General features: G+C 45.5%; 1 protein-coding gene across 1 annotated transcript in view; it reads right to left on the bottom strand.

The window, feature by feature from the left end:
* The window catches only part of LOC133114189 (rab11 family-interacting protein 3-like), a 42,560-nt gene extending 19,470 nt beyond the window's left edge, over positions 1-23,090 (bottom strand). The window contains exons 1-4 of the mRNA XM_061223358.1: positions 22,448-23,090; positions 16,278-17,170; positions 4,854-4,947; positions 2,616-2,701 (exon numbers count right to left, since the gene is read on the bottom strand). Coding sequence (XP_061079342.1) covers positions 2,616-2,701; positions 4,854-4,947; positions 16,278-17,170; positions 22,448-23,090 — 1,716 coding nt within the window. The remainder of the gene's footprint in view (positions 1-2,615; positions 2,702-4,853; positions 4,948-16,277; positions 17,171-22,447) is intronic.
* Positions 23,091-24,511: the final 1,421 nt, after the last annotated feature.

Below are 24,511 nucleotides of genomic sequence, written 5' to 3'. Positions count from 1 at the left end.
TCAGTTTGAACCGTTTTGACAACAGAAGTGTTGCTTCAGAAATTCTCTGAAACAATGAGTCATATTAGCTTGGCAGGTTGTCAATCATGCAGAGAGGTCTTTGCTTTATTGCGAGTGGCCACTGACGGATAATCTCATAATCAACGCTGAAGCAGACTGAAACTAAAAGTAATCGGTGTTACCCGTGTAACTCATTAGTTTGTGTTCAGTAGGCTATCTATAATATAATAACTGTGCAACAACATAGGACAGAGTCAGATAGCACACAGACAGCAGCAGCAGGCAGCCCGTTCTGCTGTAATGGCTGCCTGTGACATGTGGGCAGATAACCTGATTTATAAGTTAGCATTGTGTCTCCCCTTTGAGTCTATGGATTAGGAATTTTGAGGTCTCATTCAAATTTAATAAAGTCTACAATGGTAAAAGTATAAAACGCACACATCTCAAAATGACTGACAGAATGAGGGTTCTTGTGTCGGGATCCATTTGAATTTAAATCGAGTTCAATTCTTTCTGATAATATTTTAGGGGTAACCACAACAGGCCAACAAGGTTTGTCCACAGCTTTAATCCTGTTTTTTCTTTCGGAAACCTGTGAGAGGTAAGACTTAGATCTATACTGTTCTATAATGCTGCCCACTGGCATAAGAAATATGTCTTTTAGACATTAGTCAGCTCTTGTTCGATTTGTTGTTATGTCTGCACTGAAATGTAAACAACTGCAACCATGTGATGCTTTGTGAGCTTGCAGAAATGGAGGCGCCCAGGAAATTCAAGACTGGATAAGCCCCTACTTTCACCGTAAATAAAATAAAAGCTAAAGCTCCAAAATGCATTTTATTGCTTGAGTTTATGTATTCATAGATAACTAAATGAAGTAAGAATTATCTGAATGCCAGAGGTAACCTTTAACATGAAAAAACCTTATTCAGTACAGACATGCACTAAGCCTAGTCCATACTCAAATAGCGATTGGATTTTCTGAAAAAGATTCACAGGTCACAATTTAATAAAAATTTTCACCAAAAGTTTTCAGATGGATCTTTGATTTTCAAAATCGGTTGTTCAGTACAGCCAATCGAAATCGGCGGCGAAGCAGCCAGACAGGAAATGAGATGCCCAAACTTGGTATACGGACTCATTACATTACATTACATTATTGGCATTTGGCAGACGCTCTTATCCAGAGCGACGTGCAGTTGATTAGACTAAGCAGGAGACGATCCTCCCCTGGAGCAGTGCAGGGTTAAGGGCCTTGCTCAAGGGCCCAACGGCTGTACAAATTTTGATCTTATTGTGGCTACACCGGGATTAGAACCACCGACCTTGCATGTCCCTGTCATTTACCTTAACCACTACGCTACAGGCCCCCCAGACTCAGGACTCCTTCCTGAGGATATGGAGTAAAATGTGGTGTCATGGCGACCCTGCCCTGCTGGACTGCTTGACCCCCTCAACCCTGCTTGCAGGTTTAATTCATCATCATGTTTTTCTTAAACTAGTACATCTGCTTTGAACATGCACTACACTGTGCTCCATGACCAGTAGAGGGGGCTGCAGCTACAGACAGCAGGCTTCACTGAGAGCTGACATGAGGACTGAAACTAAATGTAAATACACACATCCAGGCACGGTAATGAGGAGGAATTCCAGACACGCAGACCACAGCTCTACACCCATAATAAGGCTCACATGCTAAACCGCTACCTGCTCCCGCGTGTCTCAATGTCAGCTTGAGACAAATTCAGCCAGACCGAAGGCCGCTGTTCTCCACCAGATCATTCTGTTTAGCATGATAAATATTTGCAGTCAGAAAGACTGTGAACTGATTTTAATGAGAAATGTAGTTGTTCTGCTTGTTTTTTTCTTATTTAACTCCATACAAATTATAAAGTGGGTGGCTATACAGGTTGGCTACGTCATCACAGTCTGTAATTTAGCCAGCTAGCTAGCTAAATTAGCTGGTTAGAGCATCATTGCATAATCTAATGAGTGAAAACATCATAGCTGTCGATGTCCAACAAAGTGAGCTAGCAAAACTCAAAAGTAGGCTGTCAGACTTGATGGCAATGGCAGTATGGTATTGGTGCTTGCTGTGGGTGGAGGCCAGGGCACATGGGGCTTAGTAATCAGGAGAGGATAGCTTGGCATAAGGCACAGAGAGACACACTTATATTTGACTTGTGTGTGGTTCCAGTAGTGGCTGTATGTTGGCATCTCTCCTTTACTGTGGAGGGTATGAGCACAGGAGCTGACTTTCAAACTCAAGTGGATCCGATTGGTATGTTCTTATCTGCTAATGTGCTTTATTCTAAAAAAAATCTGAAATGATAACGTGGTCTAAACACACGCAGGCATAAACACAGGCAGAGACATATACACAAACACAGGCATAAACACAGACAGACAGACAGACAGACACACACACACAGGCATAAACACAGACAGACAGACACACACAGGCATAAACACACACACACATGCACACATGCACACGCGCACACGCACACACAGGCATAAACACACACACACACACACACACACACACACAAGCATAAACATACATATGCACACACGCACGCGCACACACACACACACACACACACATTTCTCACCTCAAACGCAGCATAATCATCATACTCTTCCGGGCAGCATGGCGGCTCTTCCCGGGGGGGTAATCCCATGTCACAGAGCTGAGGGTCTGAATTGGGGCAGGGTCACAAAGACAAAGCATGGATGTGAACCAAGAGGAACAAGCCACTGGCATTGAGACGATGTCACACCATAAATAAGTCAGTGCGCTGGGTCTGTCGTTTCCAGGTGTGACGAACATGAATAAAATCTGGGTCACAGCAGCCACACCAGCAACTGTTTCCATAGTTACACAGCCAGCTGTTCAGTTGAAATTAAACAGGTAAAGACAGTTATACACACAGCCCTTCAGCTGAAATTAAACAGGTAAATACCATTACACACAGCCCTTCAGCTGAAATTAAACAGGTAAAGACAGTTATACACAGTACCCTTCAGCTGAAATGAAACAGGTAAATACAGTTATACACACAGCCCTTCAGCTGAAATTAAACAGGTCAAGACAGCTCTAGACACACAGTGCGAACGGGCAGGGAATTTCTTTATCAGACCGTCGTTGCTGAGGCAATCGGACAAAATCGATCGATGTCAATGTATGTTTATCGCTGTGGAGGCTGAACACACTACATTCATTCCTGGGTTAGATAAGGAGACGAAGGCACTGTTTAAAGCACTGAATTACCAATGTTTCCAGGGGTAGGATTTTCAGAGCCCAGCGAATTCTGAAACCGGGGAGTCGATTTGACTGACATGAAATGAAAAGGGGGACGTCAAATGACACGCCCACGGTCACACAATGACGTAAAATCTCAACTGAAATTATTTTCCAGGAAGTGGATGGAAAAGTGCTGCTCTACCTTCCGATTCAGCTCATCTTTAAGGCCTTGAGAACGAGGAGCACAGATTATCTAGCAAATCAACATTTTCATTTGAATCGGTGTTGTGGAGAAGCACTGAAAAGCAGCAGACGCCGGAGTTCTGAGTGACAGTCTAAAGTGAAGGTGGCAGCCTAAAATATTGAGACACAAGGAAGTGCATCAAACGCATCACATTTGTTCAAACTACCCTCGGGGAGACTTTCATCTGCGCCTAAACTGGCAGACCACCAGGTGGGCGTGCTGCTGCAACAGAAATTCAGTGATGGGCGATATGTTTGAGCGCTTTGAGATGTCTGCAGATCTGACGGCCAGGGTAACGGAGATGCCCATCCCAGCAGAGAAGCACGGCGAGAAGTGAGATAAAACTGAGCTCTTTGGTTCTATAGCGAGACGCTAATGGCAGGTCGTTTTGGACAAAAGGTTTTGCAACAGTGCCCGCTAAATTCATTCACAAGACACTGCAGCCATGCTAAGTATGAAGGTGCAACAAAACAGATGCAATTCAGTGTTGTTGTGGAATACATTGCAAAGAACTTGGCTGACAAATACCGGTGACAATTGCTACAATTAGTTAAAGGACAGTATACACTGGGCCACATAGGCTATCAGTTTCCCCAAAGCTCTGAAAAATATAGTGGAAACTATTATTTTAGCATTTTCAGACCATATCTCAGTTTAAACATTTCTCTCAGCAACCAAGCTTGGAACAGAAAACACATTTTCACTATAGAATCCATGTACATGTTACAGTACATTATGGAAAGAACAAAAACAAAAAAACACGGGGAAACGGCAAACCAAGCTACTGTATCCAGTGAATGATTGTAGTAGACTAGCGCCATCTACAGTATAAGGAGTGAAACCGTACTTAATACAGTAATGTTTGGACGACTCCCTTTGGAATTCCACAATTCAGAAGGCATTTTATTTGGCCCCAAAATGTAACTGAAACATAAAAATATAAATACAGTAATACACAAGGAGTAGGACATATTCGCTCTTGTTCAAACGTTTCCTCCTGAAACGTTCTTCCGACGCCCTCCCCAAATCCACAATCGCTAGGCGAGGATAAGCCGAGGCCATGCTGTACATTTCTCAAAATTAAATCGTTCTTCCAAACATTGGTGGAAGGCTTATCCTGTCCTCTACTGGATAAAATCATTTTCAATCAAACCAGAATGAGCTGAAAAGGGCCACAATGGCTTGTGTGCACGGCTCGCAGATGCACACAGCACACTTTAGCTAACGTTCACCAACATATTCAAACTTTCTTCCTGTTCACCACAAAGGTTAGCTAACATTGGCTAACATTAGCTAGCCATTTCAAAAGGTAGTGCGCGTCGAACAAAAATGGCTGTTGCTAAAAATGGAACTATAACTTACCTCCATTACCAATGGCTCTGATCCCTCGGTAGAAATCCTCAAAACTGATCACACCCAACCCGCTGGGATCCAGGAACCTCGTTAGGTCTTTCACCTGTTAGGGAGGGAGGGACTGAATCAGATAAAAGGCTTCAACAAACAGCTTTTCTGAAGGTGAATATTTGCATGGGTTGTGCAGCTGTTCTCGTCAACCTGAGAATCTGTCAAGCAGGTCGTATGCATAATGGGAATTTTTAATTGCTCTTACTTCCAGTACAGCGTTTGTTTTTTAAATTTATTTTATGGAAGACCCCACGCTGAGACCCCAAAAATGCCCCCTGCCTCTCACTGAATGTGTTCCTTATGTAACACACAGGGGCCAAGACAACGGTCATTTGGTGGGTGCCAATGTCAAGCCCTGCACAGCACACAACACACAACACACAACACACAGATCACAACAAACAACTGACAGCATACAGAGCAGAACACATCACACAACACACACGTCAGAACACACAGCAGCACACAACAAACAACACATAACAAACAGCGCACAGCTCACAACAAACAGCTGACAACACAACAAACAACACAACACACATCTGACCATCTCACTGACTCCATTAAGAGAATAGTTCAGGACTGTTCATCACTTCACATGCAGTAAAATCAAATATTCATCTTGAAATTAACAACTCAGTGAGGTCAGAACATTGAAAGTAACGATCTAACCTATAACGGCAAGGCACTGTTGGCCTTTCACATCAGCTATGAAGCTCTTTCTGATACAAGATCACATGTCCTCCTCACACCACACCCAGTAGACGTCAGTCCTCTGGACACTGTACAAAGCTTCCATCAGATGCCCCATACAGTCCCCTTCAAAAGTATTAGAACAGGTCAATTCTTTTGTTTTTGCTATATATTGAAGAGAATTGAGTTTGAGGTCAAAAGATATACGTGAGATGACGGATCAGAATTTCAGCTTTTATTTATGGTATTTTTATCCAGATTTGTTAAACAACTTGAAACTCATCACCTTTTTGTATGAGACCACCCAACTTTTAGGTGAGCAAAAGTATTGGAACATGTGACTGACAGGTGTTTCTTGTAGCTCAGATGTGTCCTGTTAGATTGATTGGTAAAAGAATAAATAGTTCTGAATATCTACTCTTGGTTTTAGCCTTGGGTTTTGCCTGTGAAGACGGCATTTGTGTTAGAAAAGATAAACCAACATGAAGACCAGAGAGATATCTTTGGGAGCTTTGGGAGCCATTTTAAAGCTTAGAAAAGAGGAGAAATTGATCAGAGCCATAGCTTGTGCAACAACTTGGAATGGCCTGAAAAAGAAAAGAAACTGCTGGCGTACTGAGCAACAGACATCAAACAGGTCGACCAAGGAAAACAACAGTTGATGACAGAAACATTGTGAAGAAAAACCCCCTAAAACATCAGTCAGTGACATCACAAACAATCTTCACAGGGCAGGGGTGAAGGCACCTCAATCAACTGTTTGAAGAAAACTTAAAGCTGCAATATAGAGGCTATACCACAAGATGCAAGCCACTCATCAGTAGTAAGAATCGGAAAGGCGATATGATCCTTGCAAATTGTAATACGTGCAGAGATGAGCCACAAAAGTTCTGGAACAAAGTTTTATGGTTTGATGAGACCAAGATTAACCTCAACCAAACGGATGGAAAGGCCAAAGTGTGGAGAAAGAAGGATTTTTCTCATGATCCAAAACATACAAGCTCATCTGTGAAGCACGGTGGAGGTAGTGTCATGGCTTGGGCTTGCATGGCTGCCTCTGGAGTGGGCTCACTAATCTTAGTGATGATGTAACTCATGATGGTAGCAGCAGGATGAACTCAGAAGTCTACAAAAACATTCTGTCTGCCAACCAATGGAGAAATGAGTCCAAACTAATTGGGGGGAACTTCATCATGCAGCAAGACAAAACACACAAGGACTTCATTAGGGACAAAAGGTAGAAGTCTTTAGACTGGCCAAGTCAATCACCAGACCTTAACCCAATTGAACATGCATTTCACCTCCTGGAGAGGAGATTGAAGGGAAAAACCTCCCGAAACAACTGAAAGAGGCTGCAGTAACAGCCTGGAAAAGCATTACAAAAGAAGAATGCAACAGTTTGGTGATGTCAGTGTGATGCAGGCTTGATATTGCAAGCAAGGGATATGCTACCAAATATTACCTGATATTCACTTCAATACTCACAGTTCCAATACTTTGGCTCACCTAAAAATTGGGTGGTCTGATACCAAAGGTGCTATGTTCTAAGTAGTTTAACTCATCTAGATAAAAAAAAGGCTTCCTAGCAACAATAAAATCAGTTGCCTAGCAACATATGATCAGGTAACCAAGGAGACAGCTGCCGAGGCTTGAAGCTCAGCTGCGAGGGAGTCCTCAGATTCATTACGAAGATGCAGCTGAGAAAGATAATAAATAATAAATAAATTATAATAATTTGTTATTTAGTTATTTAGCCACTTTGAAAAAATATGGCTAAAAAATATATGCTACACGCTGCCCCCGATGATGAACTTAATGCACTACCTGAAGCCTCCCCTATGCCTCCCTTCAATACAAACATAAAACAATGCAATATCTAGAACACATAAACGCATGTTTACAGATGTTTCTGCAATAGCAGCTCGGGAATGGAAAGCTAAGAGTGCGGAGGTAAGCCGGGTGTGAGGTAGAGACGAGCATTTAGGGAAATACATTCAAAATTTATTCATGTAATACGAGACACCACACTCATTTCAGATGAGACTAAAAAAAATTATTTAAACATGAAACCCAGAGAAGAATAAGTGAAAGACATAAACCAGTTACTGAAATAAGACTCAACTGCAGTTAAACTACAGGGATATCAAAGGGCCAAAACTAGGACATTTTTTGTTATTTTATTTTTTATGAATATGAGTTTGGCTAACTAGAATGGAACAAGACTCATTCATGTAAAGGCAAGAGAGATGCAATGTTTAATCTCCTATTGCACAAGATTTTGTTTGGCTCATTTGTTTATTCACAAAAATGTTGGCCAGTTCATTGTTAATTCGGAGTGAACTAATACTCTCAATGTGAGGAAGCCACACAGTTCAACATTGTTAACAGGGTGACTATTCATATTTACAAAAAGTCATTTTGTACTAAATCAGTGAAATGTATTTTTGCCAAAAACTTAACCCCTTATGGGTGGATGAGACCTGCACGTTACATCTCCCTTAAAAGACGTGAAGATGTGAAGCCAGTGTTGCAGTTGATCATACAACCCTTTTTTAAGACACATGACTGTTGAAATGTACTGTGATTCCCAGGTCTTTCTATGTACCACCTTAGTCCATAATGGGCTAAGAAAACAAATATACATCTTTGTATGTAGAGAGAGAGAGAGAGGGAGAGGAGAGGAGAGGAGAGAGAGAGAGAGAGGGAGAGAGGGAGAGAGAGGGAGAGAGAGGGAGGGGGAGAGAGGGGGAGAGGGAGAGAGAGAGGAGGAGAGGGAGAGAGGGGGAGAAAAGCGAGAGAGAGGGGGAGAGAGAGAGAGAGGGGGGGGGGAGAGGGAGAGAGGGGGAGAGAGAGAGAGATAGGGAGAGAGAGAGGGGTAAAGCCTCTGGAGCAGTTTTTCGGTTAAGAGCTTTTCTACATCATGCATAACAGAGGAAGCGCCCAAGAGCATTTCCTGGCAATGCAATAATCCTGCAATTCATGGAAATATTGTAATGTAAATTTTACAATAAATAATCTAATCATTCAAATTAAATATTCTATCTCTCATTTTTAGAAATACAATGTTTAAATCATTATTTTTGACAGCCCTACTTCTTTGCATCCTAGTGTAGGTTTTCTGAAATGTGTGTACGTGTGTGCGTGTGTGTTTGATGAGAAAAATCTGCTTTCAAATTTCACTCCTCCTATGGAAGCCTCATGTTTTATGCAGAACTACATTCTGCAGATCTTTCATGAAACACAACCCAGCAAATCCCTGACCGTTTATCAACTTCAAAGAGAAGCTGACAGAAGGAGTGTAATAGAACCCAGATTTACCAATACGTGCTCACACACCCATGCACACACACACACACACACACACACACACGTACATGCACACGTACACACACCCCACACAAACACACACTCATGCATGCATGCCCACACACACACATGTACATGCACACGTACACACATACATGCAAGAGCAGACACTCACACAAACACACACTCATGCATGCATGCCCACCCACACACACGTGTACATGCACAAGTACACACACCCATGGAGATAGAGAGAGAAGTAGAGAGAAAGAGAAAAGAGAGAAAGAGAGTGAAAAAGAGAGAAAGAGAGAAGAGAGAGAGAGACAACAAGAGCAAGAGAAAGAGAGAGAGAGACAGCACACTCATGGGATGTGTGGGCACGACTATCACATGCAGGGACACTTGCTTTTCTGCTCTCGCCACCCACTAATCAGAGGTGCGAGGGTATGAAATTAGTCGTCGACATTAGCCTGAAAACAAACCTCAACGAGAGCATTCAGCTGAATGCAAAAAGGCAGAGAAGATAAAATGCTCTGTCAGTGCTTGTCATGATTTAAAAAATGAATAAAACATAACCTGTTAGCAAGCTATTCTGTAATACTACAAAACTAATAGGCTACTATAGCTGTTCTATATGTCTATTCAATATTATATTAGTCACAGGAGAAAGTAAAAATGTCAGATTCAGACATTTTTGTCACAGGTTGTAGGAACTATAGCTTACATATCATTAAGGATACATCATTTAGTAAAAAAAAAAAAAAAAAAATCATTTTTGTTTTGTTAAGGCAATTAAACTTTGATAAAATACACATCAAAACCTGCACTTTTTGATGTTAGTTCTCTCTTTTCTCAATCTGTCCTGTATTTTGTTTGTGCTTTATAACTATCCATTTCAGTGAGTGAATTCAGTTCCTTATATTTATTTTCTGTATCTGTAATCTAGCCTGGAATTGTTTTACTGATTTTAAAGCCACGCTGGGTGTTCTTGTTTGTTGGCTAGATGTTGAAAAATGTTACCGTAGGAAAAATAAATAAATACAATATAAAAATAGAACTTTGAATGGGACATCCTTACTCATCACCACAGAAGATTTTCAAAGAGTATACAGTATCCCAGGGCTACCCAACTACCCAGTGTCTGCAGGCATTTGCTCCCACCTTGCCCAACCCGATTTCACTGATTATTCTACCTGATCGTAGTGCATGGTTGACGAAAATGCCTGCAGACACTGCAGCCCGCAGGACGTGGGGTTGAGTAGCACTGCAGTATATGCTACACATAAGCGGGGTTCTTTCGCCTCCCTCCAGGACGGATTTTCAACAAATACGGTTTCTACCGACTCCACCGACTCACCACCATGAGCCCTGGTGCTTCACACGTTCATGTTCTCTATTGTCACGCATTTACATGAAGATGCATTGAGCTGTGATCCAGGGTTAATCTTGCCTGTCTGGGATGTAAGGCGTTGCCAGATCTTGACCACAACCCCCCCCCTCAAGAGGGGTTTAAACTGCTACAAATCACTCCAGTGCACTGACAGCTGAAAACCTGGGATCATTTTAAAGGGCACAGGCCATAACAGCAGTGGAGATGAGACACAGTGGGGCTGATGCCAGGAACCCAGTCTCCGTTAATGTTTTCATTTTAATGTCTTGACCTATGATGCTACTGAGTTTAAATACAGTATGTAATTATTATCATTACAAAGGTAGTAAAATACCCTTGCTGAATAGCTTCTGTGCAAACCTCCAGTCACACTGGTCTAAGCACTAAATCACTTGTTTTGTGATTACTGCATTATGTTGAGATTATTTTGCACCCCTGGGACTTTGTTTGGGTTAGGGAATGCAGCAGTAGCAACAGCTTCATTTCTTTAGGGTTTCAATCCTACCATCACCCATACTTTTCCAAAAGAAAATAAACACTATGATACATTCCAGTAAATCTGAAAACGACACATTTCAGTGCTCAGTTATTCTACATTCTTACTCGGACACTTGCAGTGTTATGCACCGGCCTGATTTATCTTCAGTCTGTCAGTGCCATGTAAAGGTGACAGGTCTGAACACAGCTCACAGAAAAGGCATCAGACCGGCATAGGAATGATTATTGATGATGACAACAAAACACCCCTGGGACATTGCTGGTGACAGGGAGCATTGGGAATCCACCGCAGGGGACACAAACCCACACATTCCACCACAGGGCAACTAGGATGCACCCATTCCACCACAGGGCAACTAGGACGCACACATTCCACCACAGGGCAACTAGAACCCACACATTCCACGACAGGGGAACTAGAACCCACACATTCCATCACAGGGCAACTAGAAAGCACACATTCCACCACAGGGCAAGTAGAACGCACACATTCCACCACAGAGCAACTAGAACGCACACATTCCACCACAGGGCAAGCAGGAAGCACACATTCCACCACAGGGCAACTAGAACGCACACATTCCACCACAGGGCAAGTAGAACGCACACATTCCACCACAGAGCAACTAGAACGCACACATTCCACCACAGGGCAAGCAGGAAGCACACATTCCACCACAGGGCAAGTAGAACGCACACATTCCACCAGAGGGCAAGTAGAACCCACACATTCCACCACAGGGTCAGGAAAACTGCCGCAGTGTCTGTTTCACAGCATAACCCATTCCACTCCTTAAACAAACTGTTAGTCACGAGGGGCCCAACACAGCAGTTGATGGTCTGTCCATTACGCTTATTCAGTTAGCTAAGGTAGAGTAAACAAATCCAGCACCCTTTGCACAGAGCGCATGCTCTTCATAGAGCTCAGGAACGCAACTGCCCTGGAGCCGGTTCACAGGGTCCAGAGACCCTCTGCAGTGACATGCTTCACCCCTTCGCTTAATTGCTGCAGCGAGACGGTCACATTCGTTTTGACTTGGATACCAACAAGAGCAGCCAATGTCACATGCTTACAGCGAATCTTAGAGCAGGGTGGAGCCTGCTGCTTGTGGTTTGACCACAATCGCAGAAGCCTTGCGCACTACTGCGATTTTTAAATGCAGAGGTGCTGGTGGCAGCAAGAATTGAGCATCATGAATACGCAGGGTTTGTCCAATTCCAATTGACCTTATGAATTGACAGTACACATGAATTCACAAATCCATATGTGAAGGAAACCACAAATAACAAAGAGGTATTAACACACAAGCAGGGAAGTGGCCCTTAACATATTAGATATTTTGGATATTTGGCATTTTCAAACTGCATGCAGACATTGAAGCGGCATTTTCTAAGCTGATAGCAGTCTGTGTAAAGCGAGAAATCAATTATTCCTCCTTGAGCAATGTCACCAATCACACTCTTAAGAGTTCTGAAATCCGACCTCTCCACGAAACAACGTAAACCTATCCTGGGGAGCAGCGCGACCATTACAGACTTCCCGTCTGTGGAGGGTTTCCCTATGAGGGTCAGATCACAGCGGTTAGACCCGATTCAACCACGTGGCCAGAGCAAATAAAGAAGAGCCACCCAGTAAAATTTGATGGACAAACACACAGAGATTTTTGTTCCATATTCGCAGAGCCCTTTTAACAGAGACAAAAACTGTAAATGTAGGTATTTGGGTTGCGTTCGCATCAGGGACCGGCCAGTGGCCTTATTTTTACAACACCGTGTCAGTACTCCACCACAGACTCTTCAAATAGACTTCCTGTGCCAGGTAGCTGAACAGACCAACTGCTTCTAAATCAAACAATGGTTACAAAACCTGGACTGCAGATTTCAAGGGAAAATCTACACCATAGAAAAGATGGAAAGGCTTACATACACAGAGACCAGGCAACATCACCACATAAATAATTTACCTCACTGCTGTTCACCCGGGCAACATCCAAACACTCAGATCATTAATGCTATTGGAATCTGGCTCGTATGTGTCCATGGGAAGATATTTTGATAGAAATGCAGCGCATTACAAAATAAGCCAAAGTATTTAAGTTGCAAAGTAGGATGAAGCTGCCTACATTTAGAGGATGGTTGGGCATCCCACAGATTTGTAGATTGAGGACCTGCAACCTGAGCTAGCCTTCTACATCTGTGCACTCTAAAATGTCACTTCCGCGTGTTTTTGGACAAACCAACTGTAAGACTATTTTATGTGTCGACCCCGTTAGATCTCTCAGGACATTTTCAATTTGCCCTTTTAGGCGGCCAAACATAAAATATCACATACCAGTTCGAAATACAGGCTAAAAGATAACAGAAAAAAAACCCTCAAATTTGAGAGCAGCCCATTATCTCTCTCATGAACTGGCAACTAGAAAACAGCTAAGGTTATTTATCCCCCGTGAACTACCAGGCAGGCTGGGGGAAAATGCTTGAAAGGTGAATGGCTGGCATTTATATAGCGCCTTTATCCAAAGCTCTGTGCAATTCATGCTTCTCATTCACCCATTCACACACACACTCACACACCGACGGCGATAGGCTGCCATGCAAGGCGCCGACCAGCTCGTCAGGAGTATTTGGGGGGTTAGGTGTCTTGCTCAGGGACACTTCGACACAGCCTGGGCGGGGGATCGAACCGGCAACCCTCCGACTGCCAGACGACTGAATCACAAACATCGCGGCGCCATATCTCCCCAAAGGAGTAACGCGTGCGCAGCATGGTTGATAAGACGAGACCATTTTAGAGAAAAGTTGCGGCGCTTATCTTGAAAGCGGAGGGAGGAGGCAGAGGAAAGGTGTTGACATTCAAATCGGTACGGATGACCATGAGCACTCGCATCGGGGGAAATTTACATCAGGAGGAGAAGCGCTAATAGCCGAGCGCAGTCAAGAGCCTGCAGTCCTGGTGCTCCCGCAGCTACAGATGGTACGGCTACAAAGCCAGAGACAGCCTCACAGTAACCACGGCTTGTGAGCCCTGGCAAGCTGAAAGACATTTCCAAAGCTTTATACACAGGCAATAAATCCTGTCTTTTCGTTCAGCGATGGTGTTTAGATGTGTGGCATAGTTCTGCCATTACAGGCTCCTGCCAAGAGAGCAAGGAGGATTGCACTGATACAGTACCGCTGCCTTTAATTGTACCAACGTGTTACTAATGCCTGCTGAACAGCACCATGTCCTCACGTGCTATGGAGAGATAAGCCATGTCACATATGCATGCACAAGCTGTGTGTGTGTGTGTGTGTGTGTGTGTGTGTGTGTGTGTGTGTGTGTGTGCGCGCACTGACACTTCTTTGGTCCTTATGTTGAGCGACAACAGCAACAGACCCAAAATGCTAATGCCAGACCTTTTGTTAACTTTCTTAGGCATGAGCTGGCCAAGAAGCAGCTGAGAAGCCAATTACTTTTCATCTCCAAAAATGCAGGCGGGGGACATGTATAAAACAGGTGATTGCAACTCAGATCACCTGATATGGGTGTAAATACCGTAAAAACATTCAGTTTCATTTCAAACGCAATGTGCAAGAATACAAAGCCAAAACAACAAAGATGGTGTCACTGTACAAATACATACAGTGCCCTCCATAATATTTGGGACAAAGCCCGCACAATTAACATGTAGTTAAAGTGCACATTCACAGATTTTATTAGTGGGTATTTTTATACATTTTTGTTAAACCATGTTGAAATTACAGCGTTTGAGACACATGGCTTCACAGTTCACAGGTGTTTGTAATTGCTCAGATGTGTTTAATTGCCTCCTTAATACACGTATAAAAGAGCTCTCAGCACCTAGCTTTTCCTCTAATCTTTCGACCACCTTTGGAAACTATTATTGCTGTTTATCATCATGAGGATGAAAGTTGTGCCAATGAAAGTCAAAGAAGCCATTATGACACTGAGAAACAAGAAAAAAATGGTTAAAGACATCAGTCAAACCTTAGGTTTACCAAAATCAACTGTTTGGAACATAATTATATAGAGAGCACAAGTGAGCTTACTAATTGCAAAGGGACTGGCAGACCAAGGAAGACCTCCACAGCTGATGACAGAAGAATTCTCTCCATAAAATTAACAGATTTGTCAATGACCACTGTCTGCAGAAGACTTCTTGAAGAGAAATACAGAGGCTACACTGCTAACGAGTGGTTTGCATCTTGCCATCACACAGGATGGCCAGTTACAGTTTGCCATGAAGTACTTAAAAAAGCAACCACAGTTCTGGAAAAAAGTAATGTGGACAGGTTAGATGGAGATCAACTCATGTCAGAGTGATGACAAGAGCAAATTATGGAGGAGACAAGGAACTGCCCAAGATCCAAAGCATACCACCTCATTTATGAAACATGGTGGCTGGGTGTTATGGACTTCAAAGAGCAAGTTGCAGCAATGTCATGGTCTGCAGGTTCCCTCTAAACAACCGGAGGATTCAACCATACCTGACCACATACTCCACACAGCTACTTGTCCAAGCTATGGATCGATCTCCTGACTAGATAACTGCAATTCACTACTCGCAAGTCTGCCGGCCTACACCATCCAGCCACTACACTACAGCTCATCCCGACTCGTCTTCAACCAACCTTTTCACACCTCACGCCCCTGCCAAAGTCACTCCGCTGGCTACCAGTTTCTGATAGGATCAGATTCAAAGTTCTAAACCTGGCTTATGCTGCAGCCAACAAGACAGCCCCTCCCTACCTACAGGACACAATTCAGCTCTGCACAACAGTTTGACCACTCCGCTCTGCTGCCGACGGCCGACTTGTACATCCTGCCTGCCGCGTGAACGGCTCTCGCTTGTTTCGACTGCAGAGCTTCTCTACTCTTAGCTCCCCAGAGGTGGAACGAAACTCCCCGTCCCCATGAGGACTGCTCACTCGCTGCCCATTATCCGCCACAGTCTGAAGACTCACCTCTTCACGCTGTGCCTTAAGTCTTACAACAATCATATATTAATAGTACCTTATCTGACATGTTTGGTTGTTTGTTGCCTGGCAGAGCATCACCAGAGAAGACCCCCCCCCCCCCCGCTCCATGAAACGCAGACTTCAAACAGTCATTGCATGCAAAGGATATGCAACAAAATACTAAACATGACTACTAATTTACATAACATTGCTGTGTCCCAAACATTATGGTGCCCTGAATTTGGGGGGGTGCTATTTATAAACACTGCTGTAATTTCTACATAGTGAAACTAAAATGTATGAAAATGCCCTTTATTCAAATCTGACAATGTGCACCTTAACCAAATGTGATTTTTCATTATAAATCTCAAATTGTGGAGGCAAATAAATAAATGATGGGTCTCGATCCCAACCATTATGGAGGGCACTTTATACACATCATGTAAGCACCCACACAAAGGTACACAGAAAAACTGCAAAATGAAAAAATCACAGTGAAAAAACAGTCACTGCTGGGAGTGTGCAAGTGTTCTTACCTGTTCTGCTCCATAGGTCTTGGCAAACTGCAGGAACTCCTCAATTTGCACAAACCCATCTCGGTCCTGGTCCAGGGCACTGAACACAGCCCTCAGAGGGAACAGGTCACCCTCCCTATGGGACTCACAGCCCCCCACAGACAGGGCCGAGCATACCCCCTCCCCTGGGAGTGAGAGCCCGGCTAACGTCTGTTCGCTAGTCCGTTTTGAGCCAGGATCCTGGTAGGCTTGGCTGGAGAAGTGATGTTCATGGCAAAGCGCATCCTTCGGAAATTCCAGATCAATGTGTAACGCGCTATGTCTTACATGGAGCTCCGGTCCAGAAGCAGCTTCACATTGCGTCTCATCAGGTGGTCTGGGGTGCAAAGTTTCCCCGTCGCATACGGACTCTGCAGTCAAACGCTGATCTGGGAACAGCCCAGGCCCAGACACATGCAGGTCTAGAGGCAGCCCTTCCTCCATTAAGGGATCCGGGTCTGAGCCCCAGCCACTGTCCAGGTCACCCTGGCAGGGGGCATCTCTGTCAGGGGGTCTCTTGCGAACCTGAGGTGGCAGGGCTGGAGGGCAAGGAGGGGTGGAGGGATCTTCTCCGGGGCCCAGAGAAGACACGTTGGTCCCAGGCCCACTCCCGGCAGGATCGGGATTCTCCGGGCTGAAGCGCACGCCTTCGCCGTCTGTGAGGCCGGGAGGGCGGTCACAGCACGCAGCGCCTATCTCTGGGCAGCACGCTGATCCATCCAAAGCTGCTGTGAATGGACTGCTACTGCTGGCCTGGTCACTTTCAGTGGTCCCCGCTGAGGTCTTTGGGAAACAGCTGTACAAAGTGAGCAGGTCACTGGCCAGCTCACTAAACAGACGTTCGTCCCCGGTTTCAGGTGATAGAACCTCTCCGTCTTGTGACGAGGGACCTTGAGACTGCTCCACTCTGATACCCTGCGAGCTAGCCTCTGTGCTAATACTCTGGTCATTAGCTTCTACGTTCATATCCTGCGAGCTAGCCTCCATGCTAATGCTCTGGTCATTAACTGCTGTGCTCAAATCATGCAAGCTAGCCTCAGTGTTGATATCCTGTGAGCTAGCCCCTGTGCTAATACTCGTACCATTAGCCTCAGCACTCATATCGTGCAGGCTAGGCTCTGTGTTCAAATCCTGCAGGCTAGCCTCCATCCTCATACTCTGGTCATTAGCCTCAGTGCAGATATCCTGTGAGCTAGCCTCCATGTTAATACTCTGGTCATTAGCCTCAGTGCTGATATCCTGTGAGCTAGCCTCTGTGCTAATACTCTGGTCATCAGTCAGTGTGCTCATATCCTGTAAGCTAGCCTCCATGCTAATACTCGTGTTATTAGCCTCAGTGTTGATATCCGGTGAGCTAGCCTCTGTGCTAATACTCTGGTCATTAGCCTCTGCACTCATGTCCTGCAGGCTAGCCTCTGCGCTCAAATCCTGCAGGCTAGCATCCATGCTTATACTCTGGTCATTAGCCTCAGTCTTGATATCCGGTGAGCAAGCCCCTGTGCTAATACTCTGGTCATTAGCCTCTGCACTCATGTCCTGCAGGCTAGCCTCTGCGCTCAAATCCTGCAGGCTAGCATCCATGCTTATACTCTGGTCATTAGCCTCAGTGTTGATATCCGGTGAGCTAGCCTCTGTGCTAATACTCTGGTCATTAGCCTCTGCACTCATGTCCTGCAGGCTAGCCTCTGCGCTCAAATCCTGCAGGCTAGCATCCATGCTTATACTCTGGTCATTAGCCTCAGTCTTGATATCCTGTGAGCTAGCCTCTGTGCTAATACTCTGGTCATCAGTCAGTGTGCTCATATCCTGTAAGCCAGCCTCCATGCTACTACTCTTGTCTTTAGCTTCTGCGTTCAAATCCTGCGAGCTAGCCCCCGTGCTAACACTTTTGTCATTACCCTCTGCGCTCAAATTCTGCATGCTAGCCTCCATGCTAATACTCGTGTTATTAGCCTCAGTGTTGATATCCGGTGAGCTAGCCTCAGTGCTAATACTCTGGTCATTAGCCTCTGCACTCATGTCCTGCAGGCTAGCATCCATGCTTATACTCTGGTCATTAGCCTCAGTGCTGATATCCTGTGAGCTAGCCTCTGTGCTAATACTCTGGTCATTACCCTCTGCGCTCATATCCTGCAAGCTAGCCTCCATGCTAATACTCATGCCATTAGCCTCAGTGCTAATACTATGGTCATTAGCCTCAGCACTTATAGCCTGCGAGCTAGCCTCCATGCTAATACTCTGGTCATTAGCCTCAGTGCTGATATCCTGTGAGCTAGCCTCTGTGCTAATACTCTGGTCATTACCCTCTGTGCTCATATCCTGCAAGCTAGCCTCCATGCTAATACTCATGTCATTAGCCTCAGTGTTGATATCCAGCAAGCTAGCCTCCATGCTAATATTCATGTCATTAGCCTCAGTGTTCATATCCAGCAAGCTAGCCTCTGTGCTAATTCTCTGGTCATTACCCTCAGCGCTCATATCCTGCAAGCAACCCTCCATACTGATACTCTGGTCATTAGCCTCAGTCTTGATATCCTGCAAGCTAGCCTCCATGCTACTACTCTTGTCTTTAGCTTCTGCGTTCAAATCCTGCGAGCTAGCCTCCGTGCTAATACTTTTGTCATTACCCTCTGCGCTCAAATTCTGCATGCTAGCCTCCATGCTAATACTCGCGTTATTAGCCTCAGTGTTGATATCCGGTGAGCTAGCCTCTGTGCTAATACTCTGGTCATTAGCCTCTGCACTCATGTCCTGCAGGCTAGCCTCTGCACTCAAATCCTGCAGGCTAGCATCCATGCTTATACTCTGGTCATTAGCCTCAGTCTTGATATCCTGCGAGCTAGCCTCTGTGCTAATACTCTGGTCATTAGCCTCAGTGCTGATATCCTGTGAGCTAGCCTCTGTGCTAATACTCTGGTCATTACCCTCTGCGCTCATATCCTGCAAGCTAGCCTCCATGCTAATACTCATGCCATTAGCCTCAGTGCTGATATCCTGTGAGCTAGCCTCTGTGCTAATACTATGGTCATTAGCCTCAGCACTTATATCCTGCGAGCTAGCCTCCATGCTAATACTCTGGTCATTAGCCTCAGTGCCGCTATCCTGTGAGCTAGCCTCTGTGCTAATACTCTGGTCATTACCCTCTGCGCTCATATCCTGCAAGCTAGGCTCTGTGCTAAAATCCTGCAAGCTAGCCTCCATGCTAATACTCTGGTCATTAGCCTCAGTGCTGATATCCTGCGAGCTAGCCTCCGTGCTCATACTTTTGTCATTACCCTCTGCGCTCAAATTCTGCATTCTAGCCTCCATGCTAATACTCGCATTACTAGCCTCAGTGTTGTTATCCGGTGAGCAAGCCTCTGTGCTAATACTATGGTCATTAGCCTCAGCACTTATATCCTGCGAGCTAGCCTCCATGCTAATACTCTGGTCATTAGCCTCAGTGCTGATATCCTGAGAGCTAGCCTCTGTGCTAATACTCTGGTCATTACCCTCTGCGCTCCTATCCTGCGAGCTAGCCTCCATGCTAATACTCTGGTCATTAGCCTCAGTGCCGCTATCCTGTGAGCTAGCCTCTGTGCTAATACTCTGGTTATTACCCTCTGCGCTCATATCCTGCAAGCTAGGCTCTGTGCTCAAATCCTGCAAGCTAGCCTCCATGCTAATACTCTGGTCATTAGCCTCAGTGCTGATATCCCGCGAGCTAGCCTCCGTGCTCATACTTTTGTCATTACCCTCTGCGCTCAAATTCTGCATGCTAGCCTCCATGCTAATACTCGCATTACTAGCCTCAGTGTTGTTATCCGGTGAGCAAGCCTCTGTGCTAATACTATGGTCATTAGCCTCAGCACTTATATCCTGCGAGCTAGCCTCCATGCTAATACTCTGGTCATTAGCCTCAGTGCTGATATCCCGCGAGCTAGCCTCCGTGCTCATACTTTTGTCATTACCCTCTGCGCTCAAATTCTGCATGCTAGCCTCCATGCTAATACTCGCATTACTAGCCTCAGTGTTGTTATCCGGTGAGCTAGCCTCTGTGCTAATACTATGGTCACTAGCCTCAGCACTTATATCCTGCGAGCTAGCCTCCATGCTAATACTCTGGTAATTAGCCTCAGTGCTGATATCCTGAGAGCTAGCCTCTGTGCTAATACTCTGGTCATTACCCTCTGCGCTCCTATCCTGCGAGCTAGCCTCCATGCTAATACTCTGGTCATTAGCCTCAGTGCCGCTATCCTGTGAGCTAGCCTCTGTGCTAATACTCTGGTCATTAGCCTCAGTGCTGATATCCTGTGAGCTAGGCTCTGTGCTAATACTCTGGTCATTACCCTCTGCGCTCATATCCTGCAAGCTAGGCTCTGTGCTCAAATCCTGCAAGCTAGCCTCCATGCTAATACTCTGGTCATTAGCCTCAGTGCTGATATCCCGCGAGCTAGCCTCCGTGCTCATACTTTTGTCATTACCCTCTGCGCTCAAATTCTGCATGCTAGCCTCCATGCTAATACTCGCATTACTAGCCTCAGTGTTGTTATCCGGTGAGCAAGCCTCTGTGCTAATACTATGGTCATTAGCCTCAGCACTTATATCCTGCGAGCTAGCCTCCATGCTAATACTCTGGTCATTAGCCTCAGTGCTGATATCCTGTGAGCTAGCCTCTGTGCTAATACTCTGGTCATTACCCTCTGCGCTCATATCCTGCAAGCTAGGCTCTGTGCTCAAATCCTGCAAGCTAGCCTCCATGCTAATACTCTGGTCATTAGCCTCAGTGCTGATATCCCGCGAGCTAGCCTCCGTGCTCATACTTTTGTCATTACCCTCTGCGCTCAAATTCTGCATGCTAGCCTCCATGCTAATACTCGCATTACTAGCCTCAGTGTTGTTATCCGGTGAGCTAGCCTCTGTGCTAATACTATGGTCACTAGCCTCAGCACTTATATCCTGCGAGCTAGCCTCCATGCTAATACTCTGGTAATTAGCCTCAGTGCTGATATCCTGAGAGCTAGCCTCTGTGCTAATACTCTGGTCATTACCCTCTGCGCTCCTATCCTGCGAGCTAGCCTCCATGCTAATACTCTGGTCATTAGCCTCAGTGCCGCTATCCTGTGAGCTAGCCTCTGTGCTAATACTCTGGTCATTAGCCTCAGTGCTGATATCCTGTGAGCTAGCCTCTGTGCTAATACTCTGGTCATTACCCTCTGCGCTCATATCCTGCAAGCTAGGCTCTGTGCTCAAATCCTGCAAGCTAGCCTCCATGCTAATACTCTGGTCATTAGCCTCAGTGCTGATATCCTGTGAGCTAGCCTCTGTGCTAATACTCTGGTTATTACCCTCTGCGCTCATATCCTGCAAGCTAGGCTCTGTGCTCAAATCCTGCAAGCTAGCCTCCATGCTAATACTCTGGTCATTAGCCTCAGTGCTGATATCCTGTGAGCTAGCCTCTGTGCTAATACTCTGGTCATTACCCTCTGTGCTCATATCCTGCAAGCTAGCCTCCATGCTAATACTCATGTCATTAGCCTCAGTGTTGATATCCAGCAAGCTAGCCTCCATGCTAATATTCACGTCATTAGCCTCAGTGTTGATATCCAGCAAGCTAGCCCCTGTGCTAATTCTCTGGTGATAACCCTCTGCGCTCATATCCTGCAAGCTAGGCTCTGTGCTCAAATCCTGCAGGCTAGCCTCCATGCTTATAATCTGGTCATTACCCTCTGCGCTCATATCCTGCAAGCTAGGCTCTGTGCTCAAATCCTGCAGGCTAGCCTCCATGCTTATAATCTGGTCATTAGCCTCAGTGTTGATATCCTGCGAGCTAGCCTCTGTGCTAATTCTCTGGTCATCAGTCTCTGTGCTCATATCCTGTAAGCTAGCCTCCATGCTACTACTCTTGTCATTAGCTTCTGCACTCAAATCCTGTGAGCTAGCCTCCATGCTAATACTCTGGTCATCAGCCTCTGTGCTCATATCCTGCAAGCTAGCCTCTGTCCTCATATCCAGTGAGCTAGCCTCTGTGCTAATACTCTGGTCATTAGCATCTGTGTTGACATCCTGGGCACTAGAATCCGTCCAAACACCCTCTGACCTAGCCTCTGCACTAACCCCCTTTGAGCTTGCCTCTGTTGCCTCTGCGCTGACAACCTGGGGGCTAGCCTCACCATGGGGGCGGATAGAAGAGCATGTGGAGGTGCACTCAAGCCTCTTAATTTCTAATAAAGATAAATCCTCCCTGCTGGAAGTCGGGGTGCCTGCCAACACCTGCAGAGGAGACTGGGCATCGCTGAAATGGATAAGTTCTTCGGAGCCGCTGAGGAAATGGATCAGGCCTGCGGCCGTGCCGTGGTGGAAGTCCTGATCCCCAACCGACAACTCATCTTCGCTGGAATCGGGAGGGCAGGCCGGGCCCTGCGCGCAGGGAGAGCCGCTCAAGTCCAGAAGGTCCTCCACGCTGCCACAGACGCTCAGCGACTCCGACGTGCAGCGGGGAAAGTCCTGAGCGGGAATGGAGGGCGTCTCCCACTGCAACACGGAGCACACTGCTCCTTTGTCCCAGGGGTACCTGGAGCTCCGAAAAAGGTCATCTAGACACAAGGCGTTCTCCTGAAGGATCTCGTCCAGGCTGAGAGACACCAGCTCTTTCTCTCCCTTGCAGAAGTCCAGACCCGGATCCCGACTCCCTGTGTCCCCCTGGGGCAAGGTGGCTCCCTTATTTGTATCCAAGAGAAGAAATCCCAGAGGAGGGTTCTGCTCCAGTTCCCACTCTGAACGCCCAGTAGGGCTAGACACCAAGACCTGCTCCATACAAACAACTCACAACTGTAAAATAGAAATAAATAGAGAGCTGCCCTTCCAGATATGACTGTGTATGTTTACTTATCACCACGACGTCCATGTCATTGACGATAGAAACATTTCAGTTCTAATAGTCGTAACTATATCCTCGCTGAGAGTCGGACATGGTTGCTATTGACCGTAAAAGCTTTAAAATATGGTCCTTAAGTCTTCGAGAATTATTAAGTTCATAAAATGATCTGTGCGCCCAACTCCCACAGCTGTCCCCATTTTCAACGCTGTTCGGTGACAGTATCTCAGCGCAGGCGAAACTGCACGTGCCTGTCTTCTTTGCACACAAACACACATTTGCACACTTGATGCAGTTTGCTTGTTTTACTTTAGATGTTCCATGCCTGCTACATGTGTTTCAAGTGGTTATACTTTAATAAGACGATCACGTTCGAGTTGAGCATAAGTGTTGGGTGGTTTGCTTCTGTCTGTAACCGGCAGCTACGTAATATCCTACGATATTATGAATGCATTATTAGCCAGGTAGCAAGTTACTTGGCCGATTGCTGGCTTGCCAGTAGTCTACCAATTCCGAGAAATCTCACATTACAAAACCATATGCCCACTGTTGACAGACTTTTCAAAAAAAGACTGGCTAGTTAGCTAATTAGGTAGCCAATTTGACATTCACATTTCTCAATCCTATATTTTTCATGCAAGCTATAACAAACAAATCCGCAAATTACCCGTATTAAGCACACTTCAATACGAAATTTAGTGTAAGAAATTTAGCTAATATAAAAAAAAATAACTGAAATGAGAATGATGCCCTCTTCCCCAGCTAGGCCAGCTAACCAGCAACACAGTAGCCTAACCTAAGCATGTGCGAGAATTCGTTTCTACAATTCCTCCATTCGACGTCAGCATCACTTCATCCTTATTTGTCCTTCTCAGTCTCCACATTATTTGTCCTTATTTGTCCTTGCCTGGTCTCAACAATAGCCTTAATCGCCATACGAAAAGACGCCCTTCGCCGTCCCTCCTGCCGCCGGTTTCATCGGTTTAGTCCATCATATTGAATATTATTAGCTAGCTACATAACTGTATTTTCCTCAGCCTCTTCCCGACAGCGCTCCGCGACTGGATCATGCACCTGCGTTGACTTGATAGTTATTTGGCTGTGGGTTTTTATGTCAGGGAAGAAATTGTTAGATATTTTCCGATATCTTTTTGTTGCCTGTGACCATGTCCTGGGGAGAATCTTCAATCCGAAGACGCAGTTGTTGCTGGAGACGATTTGTCTATGAATCTCGGTCTCTCATCAGCAGCTTCTCCGCCATCACCAGCCGCATACAGCAGTGACGTCAGCATCCGAGAACGCGCACGCCCCTGAGCCCACCGCAGTCTATCGACGCAAACAAGCCCTTGTGCAAATTCAA

The sequence above is a fragment of the Conger conger genome, chromosome 16 (assembly GCF_963514075.1).
Source record: "Conger conger chromosome 16, fConCon1.1, whole genome shotgun sequence".
Lineage (NCBI taxonomy): Eukaryota > Metazoa > Chordata > Actinopteri > Anguilliformes > Congridae > Conger > Conger conger.
Note: the sequence above shows the minus strand (reverse complement) of the source record. Positions and strands in the feature narration are given on the sequence as shown.